Source organism: Vollenhovia emeryi, unplaced genomic scaffold (genome assembly GCF_000949405.1).
Source record: "Vollenhovia emeryi isolate VEMERY1.0 unplaced genomic scaffold, V.emery_V1.0 DF939144.1, whole genome shotgun sequence".
Taxonomy (NCBI): Eukaryota; Metazoa; Arthropoda; class Insecta; order Hymenoptera; family Formicidae; genus Vollenhovia; species Vollenhovia emeryi.
This window is the reverse complement of record NW_011967222.1, coordinates 1,803,434-1,827,283: the sequence shown is the minus strand read 5'-3', so window position 1 is coordinate 1,827,283 and position 23,850 is coordinate 1,803,434. Positions and strand designations below refer to the sequence as shown.

The window sequence follows — 23,850 nt, the reverse complement described above, 5'->3', positions numbered from 1 at the left end:
CCGGCACTGTCACAAAATGACGCGCGAGTAGTCGCAATAATAGGATGGCCTTGCACTTTGTTTTACAGGCCGGGTGTTCGCAAATTAGATCTCTTTAGCGGAACACGAAGTTACGGCGAACGTCCGCGTGAAAAATATTCTCAACGCGCGGCTTCGACTTCGCGGAACGCGGGATTTAAACCGACGGCAGACGATTTCAAGGTGTCAGATCATGATCGCCATTATGAACATTCTAGGGATCATGTGATGGCTCTGAAGATTATTAAAAACGTGGAGAAGTACAGGGAGGCAGCAAAGTTGGAGATAAATGCTCTTGAAAAGATTGCTTTCAAGGATCCGGACGGCCAGCAGTTAGTATCCGATTGTTTCACACATTCTTTAATCTTTAGTTTCAAGAAGCTGCTCTACAAGCAAGGATATTTGTTTTGTTTGACATTACGAGTTTTATGAAATGGCAGCAACTAACTAAGCCGATCATTCCGTTTTAGTCTATGCGTGAAGATGCTCGATTGGTTCAATTATCACGGGCACATGTGTATCGCGTTCGAGATGCTCGGTCTGAGTGTTTTCGACTTTCTGGTGAGTATTCCGGTGAGTCAAAGCGTATCTCAAAGGTGAATCCGACGCCATCGGAGTTGGAGGTGTTGACGATATTATTTTTACAGAGGGATAACAGTTACCAGCCGTATCCACTGGAACACGTCAGGCATATGGGCTATCAGCTTTGTTACGCCGTAAAGTTTTTGCATGACAACAAGCTCACGCACACGGATCTTAAACCGGAGAACATCTTATTCGTCGACTCGGACTACGACAGCACGTATAACAATAAAAAGGTGTGCTGTTGTTATTTTGTACCATCAATCCGTCGAGCTTCAGTTCGGCATATAGGGTAAGCTTCCATTCTAAAGTGTTTCAAAAAAGCTCTTTCTTTTCAAGCGGAGGGACATGAGACGCGTCAAGCGAACCGACATCAGACTTATCGACTTTGGTAGCGCTACTTTCGACCACGAACATCATAGCACGATCGTTAGCACGAGACATTATAGAGCACCCGAAGTCATTTTAGGTGAGTGTTTATCTTTAAAAAAATATATATATATATTTTTAGTTGCGTATATCGCTGTCTCCGTCATAAGAGAGCAAAAATTGAACAATATAAAGATATTACTCTAATCTTGTATTTTTCTGTATGTAGAACTGGGCTGGTCTCAACCCTGCGACGTTTGGTCCATTGGCTGCATCTTGTTCGAGTTATACCTGGGCATTACGCTATTCCAAACACATGATAACCGCGAGCACCTGGCAATGATGGAACGCATACTTGGCACGATACCACATCGTATGGCCCGCAAAACTAAGACCAAGTACTTCTATCACGGCAAGCTGGATTGGGACGACAAAAGTTCGGCCGGCAGATATGTACGAGAAAATTGCAAGCCGCTACATGTTAGTATTTTTACCTGTTAAATTCTTACGTCAAATTATTGCTATAAACTATACGAATTGAGATAAAGTTCAACTAACGAGAACAAAGCTGGTAAAGATTGAAAACGTAAATGTTATTCAACTTATTCAGTGATAAAATAGTTTTCGACAAGAATGCAATTGTTAGGTTTCATACAATAATATGTATGTTCTTGTGTCTGTGTAGCGTTATATGCTGTCTGATGATGAGGAGCATCGTCAACTGTTCGATCTCATACAAAGAATGTTGGAGTACGAACCCGCGCAACGCATTACTCTGAAGGATGCGTTGATCCATACATTTTTCGACACTTTACCGGCATCTCAAAGATTGCCTGACCCGCGGGCAGCGGGTGATTCTCAACAATCTCACGAACGATCACATTCACTCTCTCGATGAAGCTAGGAAAGGGACCGACTTCCGTGCTGGACAGACACTCCACTTTCAACAACACTACTGCCCTACGTCTTCGTTCTGATATCATTACTTTTCATGAAAACATGCTTCTTTCGTAACTGCGAAGTTCGATGACGTGGCAAGATATGACACGAACATTGACATTTGAAAGCTAGTGCGTGCACAAGTGTATAAATATCGATCATTGGAATTTCTCATTTAATCCGTGCTCGATTTAACTTGGAACTATATCTAGGAATTACACGTAGAAAAAGCAGTAGTGCGGTGGTGCCGTGGAATTTGGACTAATTCGAATATATTCTATGACGAGCGATTAGATTTCTGACATTTATCATCTGATAAGATCAGTGGTCTGCGTCTGAGTTTTCATCGCAATTGTCGATCATGAGGCAGCGACGAGGTCCCTGTTACTGGCGCGCAAAGTGTCGCCAGTGTGTCTGCTCAGTGTAGCGTAACAGAGTCCCACAATTGTAAACAATTTTTTAAATGCTCTTCTGTACATTTTTGTCCCTTAAATTTATTACCATGTTATTGTGCGATATAAACAAGTTTGGAGTAAAGATCACTTTCGAGGTCCGCAATTTATAATCTGTTCTAAATTGACGACCGCGAACGTGTTCTGGCAGTATCAGACTAGTGATAAAGTGGAAGATAGTTTTACTCGTACACGTCGATAGAGACGACGGGAATCGAGAAAAACGAGCGCGAAAGGGAATGTGTGATTAACGATCACCAATTCATCGTTGTGAATTATATACATCTTGAAACGTAAGAATACATAATTGTCTTAGAAAATATTCTCTCAATGGTTCTTTTCTTTCGTTCGTTTCTGATCTATTGAGTCTGAAAAGAGAACTTGCGCAACTTCTTCATGATGTACTTCTTGCCGATTTAGCCAACCGCCTTTAAATTCTTGGCCTAATTGAAGAAAATTTTTTGCTGATTCTGTATTACTGTCTTAGAAAAATTCAAATTAAAATGATGACATATGCCGAGTGTTACGGAAAATAATTATTGAACGTTATGTAAAAAGGCACTCTCTACTTCTTTTTATCACGGACATATTTAATTTGCACAACTGTATCACCCGTGTAACTTTTGTTTGACCTTAGTATACTACATCTATGAAATAAAGAATATATCTACTGCTCATCAAATGATCTGGAAATGTCTACTGCAAAAAAGGAAACGATATTTCAAGTAGCAATAAATACATTTCTTTCAACCAGCGTCAATATTTATTTGTTCAACCAGCAAATCAATTATTATATACTTTATTTGCTAAGTAAGCTTATATACTTTATTTGCAAATAATGCCCCTTCGCATTAAAAAGAAATTCATTCTTGTGAATTTTTCATAACTTTAAATTGTATATTGGTCATATTTGCACATACGCAGTGCGTAAAATTAAATAAGCCCGATCAACAGGCTTTAGAAAAGCGAGGAAAATTTGTTTCCCGAAGAATTCCCTCGAACATTATATATATTTCTTTTCCATAGGCCCGAGATAAATCGTGCGTGAAATTAGGACGTTGTTAAATTAATAGAAGTATTATAATTTCGGCCACGAGTAAATTGTAGGTATGGACGACTTGTAGCTTGGATCGTACAGTTGCGCCTTGATGAAACTCTCGTAATCCGTAGGCTCGGGATGGACAGTCGCTAGACCTGCACGTAAGAAACACGTATGAATAATTCATATTATATGTCCGGAGTACACGGGACGTCTCGTATATTCTCTGTCTTCTCCGGTGCATTCGCAGTAATGTTTATACTCACAGTTGTCGTATGCATATTTCATGATCGCACACGCTATACTCAGCGAGCACTTCTGTATATCGGCCAACGGCGGATAAAGATTTCCGCTGTCCAAGTCGGCTTGCGTTACCAAATCGGACAGAGCTGTCGCGGCAATGAGAAAAGTCTCCTCGGGAATTGTGCGCATACCGGCGCATATCGCGGCCAGCGCGATTCCAGGGAATATGTAGCTATTATTACCCTGGCCAGGATTGTAAGTCTTATTGTTGTACGTCACTGGCAGGAAAGGCGAGCCGCTCGCGAATATGCATCTTCCCTGCGCAATTCAAACGACAGTTGATTTCATTATTTGGAAGCCGTTAAACTACACTCGTTAGATATTCGTATTTCAATAAAAATCAGTCTCCTTTTTTTTTTTAATGAACGTACAATCAGCTTCTTACCTCTGTAGCAATGTACGCCTCTTCAGCGGTGCACTCTGCCTTGCTCGTTGGATTGCTCAGAGCGAAGATAACGGGTGTCTCATTGTTACGCGCCATTTCCCTCAGTATTTCTGTGGTGAAGGCACCCCTGATAGCAGCTGCGCCGATGATAACCGAGGGTTTGGCGGTCTTGACAACATCCAACAGACTATCGATCGGATTGCCCTCGCGAGCAAAGTTCAATTTATGCTCCGTCAGTCCGCCCTTTGGCCGATCTTTCACTATCAATCCTTTCGAGTCTACCATCCAGATTTTGCTCTTGGCTTCCTCCTCGGTTGCTCCTTCCTTTTGCATTGTCATTACGCACAACGACGCAATACCCAGCGACGCCTGCAAATAGTTAATAATTTGTGAAATTATTGCATCAACTCTTCTCGTTCGTATAATCTAACGGCTAAAGCTCGATTGCATTTTTGTTGACGATCAACTAAATGTTTTGATAGCAACCTCTCCGGCACCCTGAAACACGATCGTGTTTTCCGAGAGCTTCGTCTGCGTAACGCGAAGAGATGCCAGTAACCCGGCAACGGCGACGGAGGCAGTGCCCTGAATATCGTCGTTGAAGGTGCAATAATTGTTGCGGTACTTCTGCAGCAGCCTGAACGCGTTAAAATTCCCGAAGTCCTCGAACTGGATCAGTGTATTCGTGCCGTATCGCTTCACGGCAGCCTTCATGAACTCGTCCACGAAGTCGTCGTAGTCTTGCCCGGTTACCCGTCTGTGCCTATGACCAATATACAGAGGATCATCCAGCAAAGACTGCAAGAAGAATATAAAATCAAACATATAGATTGAAGATTAGGGAAGAGATCGACACGAGATCTACGAAGAGATACACCTCTATCTTCGGACTTGAACAGAACGGCTGCCTTGTACTCTTAAAACACAAGACGGTTATTGTGCGTTACGTTAAAACAAAGACTTAAAACGTAAGACATTGTCTTAAGAGTACAAAACTGCCATTCTGCTCACGATTTAGCGAGAAAGTCAACGGTGTTTACAGCAGATCTAATGCATTTTCATGTACCTGAGTATTGGTACCGACATCCAGAGTCACAGGCAAACACTGGTGGGGCTTGATACCAGCTAATGCGGTGTACAGTGACAATTTGCCTATGGGAATGCCCATGCCGTGAGCACCCAGATCCCCCAATCCCAATATCCTTTCACCGTCCGTGACGACGATCGCCCGCACGTCGTGTTCGGGCCAGTTCTTCAAGACGTCGTACACGTGCCCCTTGTCGTGGATGCTTATGAAGAGGCCGCGCGGCCTACGATAAACCAGACCGAATTTCTGACATGCCAGACCCACGGTTGGCGTGTACACCAGCGGCATCATTTTACCTACGTCTTCTGCCAACAAACGGTAGAAGAGTTTCTCGTTTCTATCCTAAGGAACAAGACCCTATGTGAGAATCAACGTGTATAAAGGAGCGGGCCTGACCAAGCGGCGGTGATAACCGTGTTCATGTACCAGTAGGCCTATGAGATATATGTATTTCGAGAGATCGTCCGTATAGCGTTCCAGATTAAGACGGCAGAGCTCTAACTGCTCTGCCTGGGTTTTCACGGCTGCCGGTAGGAGACCATGTATACCCAGCATCTGCCTTTCCTCGATGGTGAACGCCATGCCCTGAAACGTGACAGTGCATACCATTCAACACACCGTTTAAAAAGTAATATCGAAACTCTCACCGAACATCTCTTTTAAAAATCGAACAATGTAAAAAATGAGAAAATTGCAACAATTCCAAGATTTTATTTCATTTTTCAAAATGTTTTTCAATTGTCTATAATCGGGACTATTTCTACGGGAAACGTTGAGTGTTGTATGTCGCTTTCCCTGCTTTTTCTCTTGTGACATTGCAAATACGGAAAAATTAATCGATGAGTCAATCAGAGCACTAGACTCTGACCTTCGATTAAAAAGACTCGCGCCGTAAACGCTGACTGCGCAACAATTCATTAGTAAGCGTGGGTGAAAGGTAATCAGCTGATCGCCACGCCACTTTGATTTTTACCAACGCGTCGGCCAATGCTGCACGAACGTTACACCCGGCGAGCGTGATTCAGAAATAAATATATATGCCAGGATTTACCCGCGGGATACATATTTTCCATGATCCACATTCGCTCTCAAGGATAATGCCCGCGGCAGTTGTGCCTAATTGAAGGATTGTGTGGATGACGTCAGACAAAAACGAGTGATCTCTGGCGATCAAGAAAAAACTTGATCGCATTGTTTAAACGATGTCAAATCGACAAGACAAGACGCTATATTTCAGGGGCGTTTTAAATATCTAATTCGTTCCCTCGGACGAATTCAATCCGAAATATCTTCAGGGTTGGGAAAGTAGCTTTGTAAAAGTGTCTAGGTACAGTTACAGTTTCTTCGCTAAAAATGTAACTAGTTACAGTTGCAAGTTACCAATTCTGAAAAGAAACGCGTTACAGTTACAGTTACTCAAAAAGTAACGAATCGTTACTTTGCAGTTACTCTCTTGCAATGAAAATAAAATTATCAAATCTGCATTTGAATTGTAAAGCGTTGATAGGTTTGATATATTTGAATTGTAAAGGCGTTTATGCGTAAATGCAAGGCCTGATGCAATCTGTGGAGGTTTAAAATATATATAAAGTATATTAAATTAGTTACTAGTTATCGAAAAAATGTAACTGAGTTAAGTTACAGTTACAGGTGGAGAGAAAGTAATGAAGTTAAGTTAGAGTTACAAAAAAAAGTAACTGTAACTGTAACTTCGTTACAAGAAACGAGTTAAGGCCATTCTACAATTGCGTAAACGTAGTTGTAGGGTAGGAGTAGAAGTAGTAGTAAGTGTTGTACATCAAAATAATATACAATAGAGTGAGATACGTCGTAATTGAAGTGAATGATTAGTTAGCTTTTACGTCCTACATCGTTGTAGCCGTGAAAGATGAAGCTCAGCCATCTTTTACAACAGGCTTTACAATCGGAAATGCTAGTTTAAAACTGTGTTTTACAACACTGTACAACCGATAACAACCACGTTTACGCAATTGTAGAATGGCCTTTACTTCCCAACCCTGAATATCTTATAGCACTTTCGGAGATAATCGCGTAATTTTAAAATAGAACACCCTTCGTATTCGCGCGTTCGGATTATAGATATAACATGCCGCTGGTATAATGATGTAATTGCATCTTGTAGGGACACTCTGCCAATGCTTTTTTAAAGCGAGTGCTAGACCGTGCCAGACAATCCTTGAACTATCGGTTGATTAACGGGTTACTGTCGACGCATTATACGATTATTCGATCATTAAATTTTAACGAAAACCCGCACTTCGTTCGCTCGTACGTTGAAAGCATGCAAACTCGCCATTAGTAGAAAGTAATTACAAAAGTAATTACAAAAGTAATTACAAGATAACAATTGTAATTACGCTAATTTCAAAAAATAATGAAAGAATTTTGACTGATAACTGTAAAGTTAAAAGTCTTCGAAAAGAATGATATGCTACAATAATTTTCTCCTTCTCTTGCTGCGATAATTTCCTAACGGAAGAAATTCTACCGCGGAATCGCGCGATAACGTAATGGATGTCTCTAATTAATAAAACGTCAACATTGTGGGAGCGACATAATTTACGAGATGACTTGTTATCCCGTCGACTTATCTCGACTGCGGTTGATGAACCGCATTGCCTTGCAATGATTTCATTTACCTTCAAACACCGGAAAAGTGTGAATACATTGTTCCCGCAAAGTGATAGTGACAACCGGTCTGGTGTTAATTATAATCAAACTGTCCGCGGTATTTTCTCTGGCTAGGTCACTTTACGTCTTTTACTCTTTCTCCATACAGTTTGCAACAGCGTTATTAAACGATATAAGATATTCGATCTTCTTTTCACTTATCTCTCTTTAATCGATGGTCTTTTTAGTGAAGACTTTAAAAATAGAATTCAATGATCAATTCTGTACATACAAAGTTCTTATTAAAATTCTTTCCAGGCACACAAGAAATACAGGGAGAACAAATAAATGAGAATTGCGTGGTGCTCGCAATAACGTATTTTCGCGTCTCGGAAATGTTTCTCGTTAAAAACAAGTATTGTGACTTTTTGTGCGGCCAAATGTTTCCTTATTGGTTTTCGATTACAATGCGTTGTCATTTTGTATCGTCGTGGTATGTAAATGTTGCATGATAACGTATCTATCGCTTTTATATTCGTTCTTATGTAAGATGTCTCCTGATGATAAGACGTAGTCATGCTATTACGTAAAAACATTTAATAACTATAATTCGACGAAAGATGTGTGCCTTTTCTATTATTCTCAAGCCAAGTTTTGTCGTTTATTCAGTTCCTGAAGTAAAACCATTGTAGTAATTTTATCAGCTTTTGAAAGAGGACTTTATTTCGAAAGAAACGACGTTGACATCGAATTGCAATTGAATCTATTGCTAAATAGAGAGGCCTGTGCGTGTGAAGAGTATTTTTCCATTGGGTGGGCTCGTTTCTGCCTTTTAATGCGCAATAAAGCGATGACCAACTCTATCCAAAGTTGTAGCAATGAATATTCCTATTCAAAAATAAGATTCTTCATTCTGTTGTTTTTAATTTTGAGATTGGATATGAAAGAGAAATGGGATTAGCACGGTTTGATTTCATTTAGAACATAAATCTGGTAATATAAAATTGTTATCCATAATTCCTAAAATTTTATAAATAAATTAATAATTTCTTAACATTTATAATAAATTAATAATAAAATATTTTTACAAAGTAAAGTTTCTTTAATACACTTGAAATGTTTATGTTATTCAATGTTAGTATCACGGAAAAAATATCACAGATTGTTTCTTTAGTGTTTAATCTTTGTGGTATGTTTATATCTAGCTATGAGTAAGTTGATAATACTGACAAGGTCGTTAGGCTGTGGAAGTGCGTTTACTTACAGAATTTCACAGTTGCTAAATTCAAGCTAATTGTTGTTTCCACACGACCCTCTCTACACGTATACCGATTATATTACACAATATACGATAAAAATCGTGCATTTTCTTCATAGTGCTTAATTTGCAATTATATGTAACTTTCTTATACAATTATTTGTAACTTTGTTGCTTATCGCAACAGCATATTAATAAGATATAAAAATATTTCTTAACGACTAGCACTAATATAGACAATTATCAATATTAATTTACATTTAATCAATATTTAATATCAAGACATATTGAATCGTAAATTATAGATCTAGAAGAAGATAAAAAGAATAAGATAAGTCAACTAGTTAAAATTGATCGACTTTGGTCGAATCGACTATGTAATCATTGCCCACACAGCAAAAATGTCACAACGATATCTCGGAGATATCTAATTGTTACAGTATCTGATACAAAAAAAACTATTCAGATATCGCTTGGAGATCTAAGAGTTGCCTTCCACATTCTAAAAAGTCATGATTATTTCATCGGAAATATATCTGAATTTATATCAAATATTCGAAATCTATATTTCAGTAAGATCGGATTTTACATATCGCAGAATAGGCAATAGGTGATAAATAAAATATATTTCTTTCTTTATAATCAGTCCCGGCATAAATTATTAGGGAACACGGCCTCCATAAAGCAGCCTTTACTTTTTTTTATACTATTATTGCAAACTCGTATTTATCTTCTTTTTATTTTTAGTTGCGCTATTTCTGTTTTGTCTACGTAAGTTTGGAAAACTTGTTTTGAGGAAATAATCATTTCAAATAGTAAACAATTATTTAGAAACAAGACAACTATTGAAAATAAAAATATAAACGATAATTCTTTAAACGAGACGTCAGAAGAAGCGATATTAAAAATGTGATATCCTACAAATATTCAGAATATATCATCTACGAGATATCTCAAATATGACCGGTGAACTGATACCTGATTCAAGTCTCCGATATATTTCGCTGTGTGGGCGAAATTAAAACGCGGAGTTTTGCCTTAATGGACAATAAAGCATAGCCTCGCGAATTACGCACAACACATAAATATATTTTCGAGCGACAAGGCGATTAAAGGGAAAGTTAAGTTCGATTATCCCGGCGAAAGAAAGTTGGGATTTCGGCGAAACTCGCGAAAGAGAAAGCCCGGGGTTTTAGTCCGAACGTAAGATCGCGAAATGACGCGGAAGCGAGAACGAATACCCTTCCATCCAGAGCGAGCAGTGCCTCGGGGATGCACGTAGTTCGATTCTGATCCGGGACGAGGTTCCACCAATCGGTCTCCATTATCTCGACGCACTATCACTATCCAAACTTTCCCCCGGGATTTTCGCATCCCATGACAAACAACCGACCGTGGAAACGGTTGCTGGGGTTCTTGACTCCCGTGACGGCGACCCTACGGCCCGTGCACGGATCGATAGGGGCAGCCCTATTCTTGAATTCTTGAATATAAAGTGACTCCGTGACCTACCGCAAGTATCACGCGTACCCGTTGCTTAGCAAAACGTGACGACGGGTGTCGCGAAACGTTCGCGAATAATTTTGCCAGGCACAAGGGTGCTTTGCTGAGAGAAAAGGGACAATGGTTCGATGTCCCTTAAAACGTTTATGCGCGCGAGTTCCTCGCAGGAGAATCTCGATTGATCGGAACCAACCCTGAATCCCGCTCGCCTCACGAGTCGCGAAAAATGTAAACGGCACTTTTTATAATCCGCAAGATACAGCTAAAACTACTTTCGATGCCATTGGATGGTCCTCTGGATTTAAAAGTGAATAGGGATTTCTTATGTCGAGGTAAGCAAGAGTCGGCGTTGAAAGGGACTGAAAAGATTCCGCTTTCTTTATCTCGCGGTGCATTCGTAGGGAACTGAAACTCAATGATAACCGGGCAGCCTCAAAGGAATTCGGAAACGGGATTTCGAAACTTCAGGGCCGTGTCAATCTCTGAATAGGACACTTGACTGTATCGCGTTTCGAGATTGCGCAAGCGTGGAGGGCAATTACCGCGAGGTGTTTCGCGTAGTCATCCTGCATTCTGCTTTCGAGCTGCAATCCGACTTGTCGTGCGCGACTGCTGAACGCAGCAAAGTCTAAGATTTCGCTTCGCGAACGCACTCTTATCCGCTGTAAATTATCAGATCAGTGAATCGATCATTGGCGATTGCTCATCGGTTATTAATATCCACTTCGATCCGATATAATCTTGCAGTGTCAAATTATAACGTCATCAACGGCTGGTAATATCTTCGCTTTCCTTATTCTTCACAGTGACGGTACGATTTCGGGTATCAAGTCGAACGTACGTTTGCCCAAACTGGTTTAAGGCCCGCTATTTCCGACGTCCGTTAATTCTAGTCGGCCGTTAACTTTCAATTTCCATTGGCGACTCTGCGAAGTTAACGGACGTTGGAAAGAGCGGCCCTAAAGCGTCTGGTGAAAGCGTTCTCCACCAAGTCTTGTTGCTCCAGATAATTTGACACGATCGACCGATGTGTCGTTATCTCGCGGCAAGCCCTACATCGACGACAACGGCGTACATTTCGCCGCTCAAAATGGAAATGCATGTATCCAGCCGCGAGCGATAACGAGAGCGGCGGAAGGTTGTCTCGAAGTTAAGCGCGTGCTCGAAAAAGTTCGCCCGCTCCTTTTCCCCGCGTGACACCACGCCGTATCGTTCTTTTCGCGAATCGATTTCCGCGCACGCCGTGCCGACAATGAGTCAAGCCTGAGCTATGCGGAACCGCGACGGCGTTGCGTACAGCCGCGTCTGTCGGCGATTATCTTCGCGCTCGCGAAGTGGCAAGCGCGACGCGTCTTCCTGCGCGATGCGCAACAGCCTACCTTGTTCAGCTGCGGGTCCCTGATGTGGTCGAGGCCACGCAGAAGGCCGGCGCAGGCCGCGTCGCCGCTACCTCGCTGGCCCAGCTGATCGCGCTCCAAGCTCGACATCGTTGACGCTTTGCTCTTCCTACAGTCGGGCTGGCAACTGCTCTGGGTCCTGCGAACGAATGCCACTTGTCTGAGCGGGCCGCGCGCAAACGCAAGGTGGTAGGACAGGGAACGCGGTAGGTGACGTGACATGACGTGCGCGCCGGCGAAATCAAAGGGGTAGAATAATCAGCACACGCCGCCGTGCCTGCGGCCGAAGGCAGCGACCTTCAGTCATTGATCCTTAAACCTTAGGCGCGTCTTTTGTTCGTTGCATCCGTCGCGTCAACAATAGTCACAGCGTTTCGGACACAGACTTATAAGTCTATGGCTTCGGACAACGGCGATTGTTTTTAACGCTCTCTAGTATCTAGAACAATGTCTCTCCCTATCTAAAACACGTCTTCCTGTAAATGCTATTATTGAAACCAAGAAAACGGAGTAACGACCGATTTTAACCCGTTTTTTTTATAAATGTTACAGCTTATTCCATACATCGCGATGAAAACTTCGCATGTCAAGTGACCAAATGTGGAGTTGTGAGTTTTTATATCGTTTTTTTACACTACAGCTCCTTTTGTTCGATTTTTTATCATACCAGCCAATGTTTTTTTTTATATCGTGATTGTACGCACATGAGTGCAATTTGTTTATATTTTTAATACATCTCTTTTGTTTCGGCAATAAAATTGTACTCTGATTAGCGCTTTGTATCGCGTAATATCGTGTGATATAATGCACAATTTGCATATGGATATAATAACGTCGAAGGGCATCCTGACCTTTTTTTGTTCGATTTTTTATCATACGAGCTACTGTTACTTATCTTTTCATATCGTGATTATACGCACATGAGTGCAATTTGTTTATACTTTCAATATATTCCTTTTGTTTCAACAATAAAGTTGTATTCTGATTAGCGCTTTGCATCGCGTAATATTGTGTGACATAATGCACAATTTGCATACGAATATAATCAACGTCGAACGCATCTTGCCAGTGTAAAATATTACGCCGTATTAATTCGCGTGCTCGCGTAAAGAAAGGTCGGTCTCGCGCGCGCGCGGTATTCGCTAAGTTTATACTTGGGTTACGTCGTATTGTATTATGTAATATAATATGTAACATAATACACACTTTACGTTTCGGAAACACGCCTAACAAGCGCGATTGAAATGTGAATATTTTAACGAGCTTTCGGCGGAATATTCGAAAACTGTTATTTATATCGAAGCGCATTCGATGTGTGCGCCATTCGGGTGTCGCTCGAGGGGTGCGAATCTTGGCGAGCACGCACCTGCGAGGAGGCACGGTCTGGCGCACGCGCATTTATCGCGCGGTCGCGCGCTGGGCATTTGCGGAATTACAAATGTCATGTTTGATTCATCGCGAGGAAAACATGCAAACGATTGCCAGACGTCGATATTTAGAATTTTAGAAAATCGTTATCGTGACACGGGAACAAAGTTCGACAGAGTCCGAGCGATGTAGATCGATGACGTTCCTGCGCGCGCGCGCGCGCGCTCTCTCTCTCTCTCTCTCTCTCTCTCTCTCTCTCTCTCTCTCTCTCTCTCTCTTTCTCTCTCTCTCTCTCTCTCTCTCTCTTCCGCCCTGACTGGATCAAAGTTTAAAGTGTACATACCTACGTCCAATCGTCGTGACTGTGCATTACATTCCCGTGTGATATATACGCGAAGTATATGGGTGGCTGCGACGTTACGAAAGTAAATAATTAAGGAATTAAAATAACGAGTGATATTAATCGTTAAAAGATTATTGAAACGTTGACCATGAAAATTAAAAGGAGGGCAGGAGATGGATAGATAAATAGACAGACAGAGAGATGGAAGGGGGGAGGGGGAGTAGATTAGAATCGAATAGAGGGAATGGAGGGAATAGGCATAGAGGAAATAGAAGAGAATAGAAGAGAGCGCGCGCGCGTTCTTTTCCTACCAAAAGATTATTAAAAAATTGACCATGAAGGTTAGAAAGAGGGCAGGAGATGGATAGATAAATAGACAGAGAGATGGAGGGGGGAGAGGAAGTAGATTAGAATCGAATAGAGGGAATGGGAATAGAAGAAATAGATTAGAATAGAATAGAATAGAGCGCGCGCGCTCTTTTCCTTCATGCGGCAACAAAAACTAATTTACTCGCACATAGCTGGTGAAACTGTTGCTGAACGTCACGGTAATTCGCGCGCGTCCAAATTGCGTAATGAGGAAAACCGCCGAGATTATTCCTGACGTGAAGCAAGAACGACATTAAACGAAGAACAGAACGCGGAAGGAGAAATGAAGGCCGGGTTCTGCGCGTTTCTCTCGGGCAGATTCAATTTGGAATCCGCGTCGACGTTACCTGTGATCGGACAGGTGAGGCTGGCGGCAGATCTCGGGTTCAAGGTCGCAGGTAGCGTAACGCAGGCCGCTCGACTGACGGAGAAAACCCGTCAAGTGGCAGCCGAGCGGCGTCAGGAGCTGCTTCGTCGCAGGCATGCTTTGCGTAGACTAAACGTCTCGCGATTGTCTTATCTCGCCTGTACGCATCCGGGGGGAAAATATGCATCTCGTACATACTGGCGTTTGCCGGAATTCACTTTCCCCCTCGGGGCCGAATCGCGAAACTGGAGGGCGGAAGACACCGTGCGTACGTCTCGCGGTCCGCCGCGAGCCGCTTATCCTCGCGCAAAGCTTATATCAGCGTGGGCAAACGGTACGCGGCCCGATGAGGCGCGATAACGCGACCGCTAATTACCGCGATGGCCTTTAACTCTTTCAGCGACCGGCGTGGATCGCGCGACTCACGCGGATATCTCTAGCCAATGCGACATTCGGCCACGGTATTAAGTCGTGCGAAACTTTTCGTTGCGAAATACGCCAAGTACCGATGGGGGAAAATTAAAGGATGGGACATACTTTTACCACTACGAGGCAAGGTGAAGTTGAGTCGCGTGCATTCCCGACGCAATATAATTTTTCACTGAACACGTTTCCCCTAGTAGGTGAGACAGAGAAGACGTGAATGGGACGATCGCGTATCCAGAATGAGGGAAGAGATAATAGCAAGAACAGCAATAGATGGGAAAGACCCCAGAAGACCCCCAGGAAGACCCCCAAAGAGATGGATGGACAGCTGGATCGCAAGAGACGAATTAAAAGCCAGAACTATGTGTTCAATGTATCAGGAACTCTAGAACTATTAGAAAGGAAGTCAGAACTCTAAAAAATTAGTGATTTTCCACGAAATGATATGCCAGCTTCACACACACGACGAATTATTCGGAAAAAACAGGCTGAAGCCTAATTTAAGGGGTAGAAGAAGAAGAAGATGTTTCCCTTAAGGGCCAGCTTCACGAAAGTCAGTTAGGCCCAGTTTCACAAACGTCGGTTAACTGCTAACCGAAGATTAATTGATCCTCCGTCTCTTCTTAGAGAAAAAGATAGGGAGTTGACTGAACTCTGGTTAACAGTTAACCGACGTTTGTGAAATTGGCCCTTAACCGTTAACCAAATCGGTGCCCTATCCTTTTTCCGTCTTCCCTGGTGAAAATTTTAAGCGAGAGATGACGCTTATATTTATTTACGAAGAGTCTTATCGATAGTTACATTGTTTATGAAGACTTCTATTGACACCGTTTGGAAGTACGTTGCAAACACACCTGGTTAATTCTTTACCGACAATAACATTTTACAAATACTTAGAAAACTGTAATGGAAACGTTTGACATTGTATTCATTGATTTTAACACGTGTAACCGCGAACACGCCACAAACAGCTCCATGCTTGAGATAATTTTATATCTCACATTGCAAGCAATTCAATAAACGTCTTAAAATTCCAATCAAACATTGACTCGACATTTAAACAAACTTCTTATAAACTTGTGATAAACATATTATTTACAATATATTATTTAGGAAGAGACAGAGAGTCAAGTAACCTTTGGTTAGCAGTTAACCGACGTTTGAAACTAGCCCTAGATGACGCGATCTCCTTGAATCACTCGGACACTAATTTATTAGCAAGATCGAGGATTTAAAGTGTTAAAGAAAAGATCAAGTATTTGTTATCCGCGCGGCAAGTTACATAACATATGTTCACGAGTTAAATCAACATCTAAAGTGTCATTCTGCGTTATATCGTTTACAACGCTTCGCAAAAGTGCTTACTTAAATAGCTATGCTATTGCTTTGACAGCACACACTTATTCTAGCAGCGAATCCGATCGCTTGCGCTAGTGCGCACTGAGTGCACCAAGGCTTGTTCACCGTCAAGTCTTATATTTAAGGTCGTCTCAAATACATGTTCAGGAAATACATCTAGCAAAAGAAATAATCGTACGGTTGCTACGTAGATCACTTTACTGGCCAAACAGTATTTCAAGAGGTATTTAAGACGATCCTTAAATATAAGAACTGACTGTAAACGAGCCCTCGTGCGCACCGGGCGCGCACTACATAGTTCAAGCAAGCGAATTCGCTACAAGTAATTTACCGCCAAGTGAGATCAAGCTACTAGCCGCGATTCAAGGTAAGTACAAACGGACAAGAGCACTTACATCCTGCCGTTTCGTTGCGCGTTGTTGTCTTTGAAGTGTCCGTTGCCCATCGTCGTTGCGAATCGATCGAGAGACACTGAGCGAGCGACTTGGCTGGGTGATTCGCTAGGCGACGTCTGTCCGGATCTCGTATCGATACCGCGAACAACTCATCACTCGCTGCGCTAGAGGTGTGCAAGTGGCATACGCGCGACCGTATTGTGCCGGGCATTCGCCGAATCGGCGGGCCTGATAAGGGACGCGAGATTTTTTTTTTCAGGGAAGAAACGCGAGCCGCCGCCCAGCTTCGGTTGCACACGGCGGTGAAATCGACACTGCCTTCGATCACGAGCGGAACACGAGCGTGACTAGTGGATCGCCGCGCCGTTGGATCGTCGTAGGAGGAGAACGTGAAGGTGCTCGCTCGTCGCGCGCTCCGCAGCCTTTGGCTCCAGTCGTCTGGATTCTCCCGTCTTTCGGGGAGAAAATCGAGGCGAGAGAAGCGTTGTTTTTTCCGGAGGGAGAGACCGACGCGCTTCCCTCTGACATTTCCAAAGAATTCTTTTTCGACCACCGTCGCCGGCTCGTTCAATTGAACCGACACCGGCGGTGTTCGTAACGGTGTGATCGATCGGGACGCTTTTCTTTTTATTGCCGCGGAATGACACAACGAAAATGATATGTGCGTACTTACGTGCGTGCGAAACTTTTCGTGTCGTGCGCAGAGGGGAACGGCTTCGCGCGGCTGCAAAAGATTCTTTTGTAAAGGCGCAATCGCGTTATATCGATTGCCGTGTGCGGTTTTTACCGGAGAAGGTGGTTCCTCGTTCGAGTCTGCCAGAACGCGAGCAGGCTCTTTCTGACAGCCATTCGTCGACGACAGCGGCGTGTTTCTCCGTCCCGAATATCGTTATCTAATCGATAATCGCTTCTTGTGACAGTCTAGTGGCGGAGAGCGGCAACATTTTTATTATTTCGCGCAATATCGTGGATAACATGGCTCGCGATGTAAAGATTTTTTCGAGAACCCGAGCAAAATAGGAAAATGGGAATGAAATCATGAATTAAAAAAAATGTCGAGGCATTTATCTTCGCAAGAAGTACTAAAAAATGGACGTAAGCACGTTAAATTGTTTCGAGCATGTTCCGAGAGATTTTCGCGCATATTGTGAAATACCTTTCGACTTGAGAAACTCGAGCGTGCACCGGAATGCTCGGTAGACTGAAATTTAATAGGACTCAAGATAAATTACTTTTATGTTCTCGAAAGCGTAATTAACTTCGGATGCTGTATGTAAATAATAATTATTATAAATCCTTATGTTGCGAAAGGAATGCGAGACCTTCGTTGCGCGAGAGTTTTCTCCCGCTGCTCTAATTGTTTCGGCGCGGTGAGCGCATGGTGAAAGTCATAATACGTATATTACGGCAATGTAGACCCTGAGGGAGAAGAGAGCGAAACATCGTGTATACGTTTCCTCTCTTCGAGTACACAGACACATGCCTTCATGTTACAATTCGATTTTGTACAAATTTTTACATTAAATTGTAGAGATTCGGAAACGTAAGACGAGTTAAGGCTGGTTTATGCAAGGCCGTAACCGTTAACTTATGCCGGAATCGGTAAAAATTGCCCAATCACCGTTAAAAGTGAAGAGAATAATTGACTGCAATTGGTTAATTTTTACCGATTCCGGCATAAGTTAACGGTTACGGCCTTGCATAAACCAGCCTTTAATTGTTTAGATAGTGGGTGGAAATGGATTTCTAAATATTATAAATAGGACAAATAAAATTGAGAACTGAGAAGATTCTGCTCCGAATAATCTCCGGTGCAATCTGCTCTCAATAATGTACCAAAACTGTAGTCCTTCACAACAGTTCTTAAACTGTTCACAGAGGAACCTCCACTTTATTTTCCCCTCTGCATGGAGATTTCAACTCGTCTCGATTCGACTTCATATAACTCTTCGTACAAAATACAAACGATTTCCTATAAGAACTTTGTTCTGTGTATCTATTCCGGCTAAATGCCAGATGGAAAAATAATTAATTAATTGTCTTCATGCAAAATACAAACGATTGAATATATTTAAGTAACATAAATACCGGCCATAGTTATCCTTCTCACTTTGAGTGTAAAAAGTGTAACGTAGTGCAATACGCAGTGCTAAAAAGAACAGACGTATGCTAGCGCTAGCAACCGAGTGTTATTCAATCACGCGTGATTCGTGAGCGGCGTTTGTAACGTCTGTACAAAAACGTATGATATTGTGTAAATTACTTTTATTCAAGAGCTGCGAATACACATAATGGCGCAAGTAGGAAATGTGGTAAGTGAATTACTCTCCCTACGTGCAAACTTTCACGACGATAGTTTTATAACCTAGACGATCATGCCTGCTACGATGACAACACGGGCGATTATAAAAATTGTTGAATAATTGACAATTATTTAAATTGGCGGTCTTACTCGATTGAGATTTGATCGGTCATATAGTAAATAATAATTATTAAGCATATTATTTAAAATAATATTTATTAGACGAATTCTCTCGTTGCATCTCCGTTTTGTCTGATAAACTTGTAAGCTAATCCGTGAAAGGCTCTTGTTTATGAATTGTACATTTAAGACGGCGGATCAATTAATTGCTGGCACCAGCGTGCTGTCGAGACCCGCTGAAGAATTTGAAAATGACGTAAGTACAATATGCGAGTAATATCTGTTGTATATTGCAGGAAGACATTTTTTACGTCGATTTACTTAAAGAAATATATTTCTTTTGCTTTAATGCATTTCCGTTTTAGCCGTCTTTGGAGGCAATGTGGGCAATGAAAGCAATGGAACATGCAGAGGTTTATTTTAACGTAAGTTATATAGTATTACATATTGTGTATGTATCTAGAAACTATGACATAAAGTATAAATGATAGAAATGTGGTCTTTTAGATTTTGTGTTCGGTTGACCCAAAACTTTTGAAACTCACACCTCACGACGAGCAGATCTACAAGACTTTCAAGGATACCTTTCCCACTATGAAAGTGGACAAAGTGGACGAGGACGAGTTGAAATCTCCAGAGGGGAAAATAAAGTGGAGGTTTTTCTGTGAACAGTTCAAGGACGTTGTGGAGGACTATAGTTTTGGTACATTGTTGAGAGCAGATTGCACCGGAGATTATTCGGAGCAGAACAGCATACTGACGACTAGGATACAATTTTACGCTATAGAGCTCGCGAGAAATAGAGAAGGCTTCAATGACGGCGTGCGAGAAAAATACAAACCGAAAAGGACTGTAAAAAAATAGCTAGATGCGATGTCAACTAGTTACGTTAACACTGCTGAAAGACGATTCAGAGATTTATAATTTTTCTATCTCTTTTTTTTAATGTGAGAGACATTTAATGTGAGAGACATTTGAATAACGTAAGAGACATAATTTTGTAAAGTATATATATATATATATATAATAAAAGATATATACACGATAATGTAGACATTAAATTAATTTAAATAGGTTCCTCTTAATGACAAAACGAACTATCTCTTCTTAATTTCATGTAACATCAGAATAATAAAATAAAAATTACCTTATTAAGAAGGCAATGGCTCTGTAAAGTATGAAAAATTAAAGAATATGAGGTTGCACAAGGTGTCTTAATTCAGAGGGTGAAAAACGTACGAGCGGCTGTTTCTAGAATATATTGCTATATACACACTTTAATAACCAAAAACAAACATTACAGCAATAATATCGTTATTAATATAATATTATATGCAATAATAGAATCGTTTATCAATCGTAGTGAAAACACCGAAAACCTTGCTTCTTTTCTTACCGGAAAGAACAATGCGTACGGTTTGCCTTCTTTTTTTGTTTATTATTAATAATATCAATTCGCATAATGGCGCTCGATCGACCGCACCCGCGCGCCGTTGTAAATCTTCAGAAAAGAAAAGGAAAATTGGTAAACGTTACCCTTGTTCGCTACACAATAGCGCATTAGCGCGAATGTCGCTGTCTCGAGAGCGCGGTCGACCCGCGTGCCAATCGATCGTTTATCGTAGAATAATAAATATGACAGTGCGTTACCTAAAAAATCTGTCTTTTTATGCAACTCGCACATTCAAATACAAGTGTACTCGAAAAATGTACATTGTTTTATTGCCCTTACGAACGTTAAGGGGAATAGGAACTGCCAAATCGCTACATGGCGAGTATACTTTAGAGGCGGTACGGTACACCCTTTTCGATCTTTGCATTTTAGTGACGAGACGTAAACGAAGAAGCAACTTGCGAAGAAGGTCATTTATCTTCCTTCATTCGACACACGCTAATCATACAATTGCTCTTCTTCCAAATTGTGAGTCACCTAACGATTTGGCAATCACGGATTCTCCTCGAGTCTCTATACGAGCGGTACATCTGCGACTTCTCTCCCAATCTCGCTCATTCTCTCCCTCTCTTTCAAACTCTTTCTTATTCTCGCGTTCGCTCTGTATCTCTGACCGCTAAAAAAATATCCGATACAAGATCATATGAGAATCACAAAATAGAGCTTTGAATAAAATCTGCTTTAGATGAGCGTCTTTCGTATGAGCGTAATAATAAGTAAAGTAATTAAATAAGTAATCTAGTGTATTTTATACATGTCGAAGATGTGGAATATTTTTACATACTGTAAGAGAGATTTATCTCTCTTTCCAGAAAAGTCAATTCAAAAGTATTTAAAAGATATCACATTTGTATGTATATTTCTCTCTCTCTCTCTCTCTCTCTCTCTCTCTCTCTCTCTCTCTCTCTCTCTCTCTCTCTCTCTCCTCTCCGTTGTTACTCTTTCGGTTTATTGCATCTCTATTGAATGGCGCGACCAGAAAATAGAGCTTGCCAAATCTCACGTTTGTATCTTAACAGTTGACTTGGGTCGCTCGCGCGTAATAAATTACAAGAATCACTTACGAGATCGACCCTCGAATAATGCGGCAGAATCAGAACCTTGACCATTAGGTTTCCGCTTAATTATGTTCATTAATTTCTCCCGTATCGTTCGAGGGCGATTTTGTTCTAGGGTGCTTGAAAAGGAAGCGTAAAATAAGACTGAAATGTACAATGATAATGAGTTTACGTATGATCTCTATTAAAGTTAAAAAGAAACTTGTACATGTGATCCACACTTAAACGCTACATGCCGCCAAACGGTCTTCATTCTAACACTTTAATGACACGCAGATTCTTAACTTCCATGCGCAATAAATAAAATTCATAATCGAACGACCGTATTTAATACTACGTGTGATATGCAAATACGAATATAGCTGACATTTTCTAACATTTTAGAAGAATAAAATAGACAGAAGATAGAATAGGACAATAAAAAAATCTTGGATCGTCTCTTAATGTGCATGCATATTTTTACACGTGGATAGATTCAATTTGATGGTCCCTCAGAGTCTTATTAGTTTCGTTTAAAGTGACGTCTTTATCAAATTCATAACAGTACGTTTCGTGCCTTTACGCTCTTTTTTTTCAAACACCTTAGAATATATGTGAATTACAGTGCATCTCTCTCCCGAGCAAATAACTCATACATAATAGAAAGTGACGTGAGTGGACATCGTCATCGTTTTCGCAAATAAATAAGTGGAGAATTGTATGAACCTGTACAAAAGTCAACGACTGTATGTAAGAAATTCGTGATATACGACGGAAAATATGCTTGAACGCCTTGAACACGTATCCCGACGATGGGCGATCGTCGAAAAATAGAGTTGAGGAAATGAATTATCACAACTATCCTTAACAATGACGGTGATAGCGTACTCCTTCTGACGTCTCTCCGATCGCGTATTACTATATATTTCGCGAGATTTTCGCTGCGCGCATACGCCACGTTCTTTAAATCTATACGCTCCTCCACGAAGAGTCTCACTGAGAGAAAATCGCAAGTCGATTGCACTTTCAATCGCGCGTACAGATCAAACCGCGATATTAAAAAGAAAGGTACATGCATACTGCATTAAGGCAAATTGCTATCTTCTACGAATTAACCGGTTACCGATCCGCGTCCTTTTTTTTCTCTCTCTCTTTTTGCCACGGCGACACTTCCGACAGGTGAATTTATTAAAATGGATTATACTTTCATTTTGCAGCAATAATCTTTATTTCTTTTCTTTTTTACAAAAACACTACTTGGCACAGCTAATAGTTTATATATTAAATATTTTGCATATACGAGAACAATCGACATTAATAACGAGCACGATTGTCACTCTTCTACAGCAGAATGCTCTCACATCCGAACTAATTGCAGGAAATTATCGTTATCTTAATTAATTAAGGCAACTTCAGCGTAATTAAAACTTTTTTTTCTCTCAGTGCGTGTAACCGAGCGCCGAAAGTGACAACGATGCAACAGTGTGTGGAAGTAATAATAAGCCGTCAAGTGTAGGTAAGCTCTACTTTACAATAATTGTGTGTGATCTGTAAGAAACTGAGAAACCTAGAAACACAAAGCGAAACACTCACGCAGTCAACGATCACCTTTCGAATAAGAATTCATCTCATTTTTCTCTCTCTCTTTCGCTCTCTCTCTCTCTCTCTCTCTCTCTCTCTTTCTCTCTTTTTATTTCTTCGCGTTACTCGTTCCGCGCGCGTGATCGATAATCAATCCAACAACAACAACAGGGCATGTCGTATTTATGCGACCTATGGAGAGGTGTGATACAGTAGCAGTATTAATAATAATAAGAATCATTATAGTTATAGATCGTAGTAGTAAGTATTAGTGTTAGTAGTGTGTGATAACTGACAATACAAATATATTTTCTAAACCTAGGATGCACCGGGAGGAAGTCGGGGAGGTTCGGAGTGAGGGAGGGGGAGGGAGAATAGAGGATGAGAAGATGAAGGGGGGTGGGGTGGGGGGGTTAGTCCCGGGTTGAGAATTGCGAGGGTAAAGGGTCGAGGGGATCCGAAAGCTAGTTTCCCAGAATCCTCGGGCTATACTCTAGGGGCGGAGAGCGCCCCCCGATCAACGATGTTCCTCACTCGTGCTCTAGTACCGTGCAAGTTTTTTTCCCCCGACCTCGATCTGCGGGAGGATCGGGATAAGAGAATTCTGGATTTTCGTTTCTTTTCAGGAAGACTCCTGGCGTTAACTAAACTCTGATATGTAGGTTGGGCGAGGGTCGTCTATGTGTTCTTCCCTACGAGTCTATTCGCCCGAGTCTCTCCCCGCGCCTGGGATCTACGTTAAGCGCGGCTGTCCGAGGGGATCCAGA

General features: G+C 41.5%; 4 protein-coding genes across 15 annotated transcripts in view; 3 read left to right on the top strand and 1 right to left on the bottom strand.

Moving 5' to 3' along the window:
* The window catches only part of LOC105566566 (dual specificity protein kinase CLK2), a 31,463-nt gene extending 28,353 nt beyond the window's left edge, over nucleotides 1-3,110 (top strand). For 4 of the 8 annotated variants that reach the window (XM_012020667.1, XM_012020665.1, XM_012020668.1 and 1 more), the window contains 6 exons: nucleotides 237-350; nucleotides 489-591; nucleotides 666-836; nucleotides 925-1,069; nucleotides 1,199-1,449; nucleotides 1,655-3,110. In XM_012020667.1, the coding sequence (XP_011876057.1) occupies nucleotides 237-350; nucleotides 489-591; nucleotides 666-836; nucleotides 925-1,069; nucleotides 1,199-1,449; nucleotides 1,655-1,867 (997 nt within the window). In that variant the 3' untranslated portion in view covers nucleotides 1,868-3,110. The remainder of the gene's footprint in view (nucleotides 1-236; nucleotides 351-488; nucleotides 592-665; nucleotides 837-924; nucleotides 1,070-1,198; nucleotides 1,450-1,654) is intronic. The other 4 variants (XM_012020666.1, XM_012020664.1, XM_012020662.1 and 1 more) reach the window with 3 other exon arrangements.
* Nucleotides 3,105-17,454, bottom strand: LOC105566567 (NADP-dependent malic enzyme). 3 transcript variants are annotated; one of them, XM_012020670.1, is made up of 9 exons: nucleotides 17,378-17,454; nucleotides 17,264-17,314; nucleotides 11,946-12,102; nucleotides 5,601-5,759; nucleotides 5,154-5,516; nucleotides 4,574-4,885; nucleotides 4,088-4,456; nucleotides 3,666-3,960; nucleotides 3,105-3,554 (listed from the first exon to the last, which is right to left on the bottom strand). In XM_012020670.1, the coding sequence occupies exons 1-9, from the start codon at nucleotides 17,437-17,439 to the stop codon at nucleotides 3,439-3,441; spliced, it is 1,884 nt and encodes a 627-aa protein (XP_011876060.1). In that variant the 5' UTR covers nucleotides 17,440-17,454; the 3' UTR covers nucleotides 3,105-3,438. The 3 variants fall into 3 exon arrangements, with proteins under 3 accessions (XP_011876060.1, XP_011876061.1, XP_011876059.1); XM_012020671.1 differs by lacking the exons at nucleotides 17,264-17,314; nucleotides 17,378-17,454 and adding an exon at nucleotides 16,591-16,851; XM_012020669.1 differs by lacking the exons at nucleotides 17,264-17,314; nucleotides 17,378-17,454 and adding an exon at nucleotides 14,391-14,562.
* LOC105566568 lies at nucleotides 12,105-15,465 on the top strand. Of its 3 annotated transcripts, XM_012020673.1 has the most exons (4): nucleotides 12,105-12,169; nucleotides 12,516-12,571; nucleotides 14,811-14,967; nucleotides 15,034-15,465. In XM_012020673.1, exons 3-4 carry the CDS (start codon nucleotides 14,854-14,856, stop codon nucleotides 15,223-15,225), a joined length of 306 nt encoding a protein of 101 aa, XP_011876063.1. In that variant the 5' UTR covers nucleotides 12,105-12,169; nucleotides 12,516-12,571; nucleotides 14,811-14,853; the 3' UTR covers nucleotides 15,226-15,465. The 3 variants fall into 3 exon arrangements, with proteins under 3 accessions (XP_011876063.1, XP_011876062.1, XP_011876064.1); XM_012020672.1 differs by having other exon boundaries at nucleotides 12,109-12,571; XM_012020674.1 differs by lacking the exon at nucleotides 12,516-12,571 and having other exon boundaries at nucleotides 12,110-12,169.
* A 79-nt stretch (nucleotides 17,455-17,533) lies between the features above and the next one.
* On the top strand, nucleotides 17,534-23,446 carry LOC105566569 (protein PBDC1). Its single transcript, XM_012020675.1, has 4 exons — nucleotides 17,534-18,902; nucleotides 19,203-19,268; nucleotides 19,378-19,437; nucleotides 19,520-23,446. Exons 1-4 carry the CDS (start codon nucleotides 18,882-18,884, stop codon nucleotides 19,874-19,876), a joined length of 504 nt encoding a protein of 167 aa, XP_011876065.1. The 5' UTR covers nucleotides 17,534-18,881; the 3' UTR covers nucleotides 19,877-23,446.
* Nucleotides 23,447-23,850: the final 404 nt, after the last annotated feature.

Coding starts and splice junctions, on each gene's coding strand:
- LOC105566569 (XM_012020675.1), top strand. CDS start 18,882: ATGGCGCAAGTAGGAAATGTG. Junction 18,903..19,202: donor TGGCGCAAGTAGGAAATGTG/GTAAGTGAATTA, acceptor TGTACATTTAAG/ACGGCGGATCAATTAATTGC. Junction 19,269..19,377: donor CTGAAGAATTTGAAAATGAC/GTAAGTACAATA, acceptor TTTCCGTTTTAG/CCGTCTTTGGAGGCAATGTG.
- LOC105566567 (XM_012020669.1), bottom strand. CDS start 14,527: ATGCCTGCGACGAAGCAGCTCCTGACGCCGCTCGGCTGCCACTTGACG. Junction 5,517..5,600: donor TATATCTCATAGGCCTACTG/GTACATGAACAC, acceptor CTTGTTCCTTAG/GATAGAAACGAGAAACTCTT. Junction 3,961..4,087: donor AGGCGTACATTGCTACAGAG/GTAAGAAGCTGA, acceptor TGAATTGCGCAG/GGAAGATGCATATTCGCGAG.
- LOC105566568 (XM_012020673.1), top strand. CDS start 14,854: ATGCGACATTCGGCCACGGTATTAAGTCGTGCGAAACTTTTCGTTGCG. Junction 14,968..15,033: donor TTTTACCACTACGAGGCAAG/GTGAAGTTGAGT, acceptor TTCCCCTAGTAG/GTGAGACAGAGAAGACGTGA.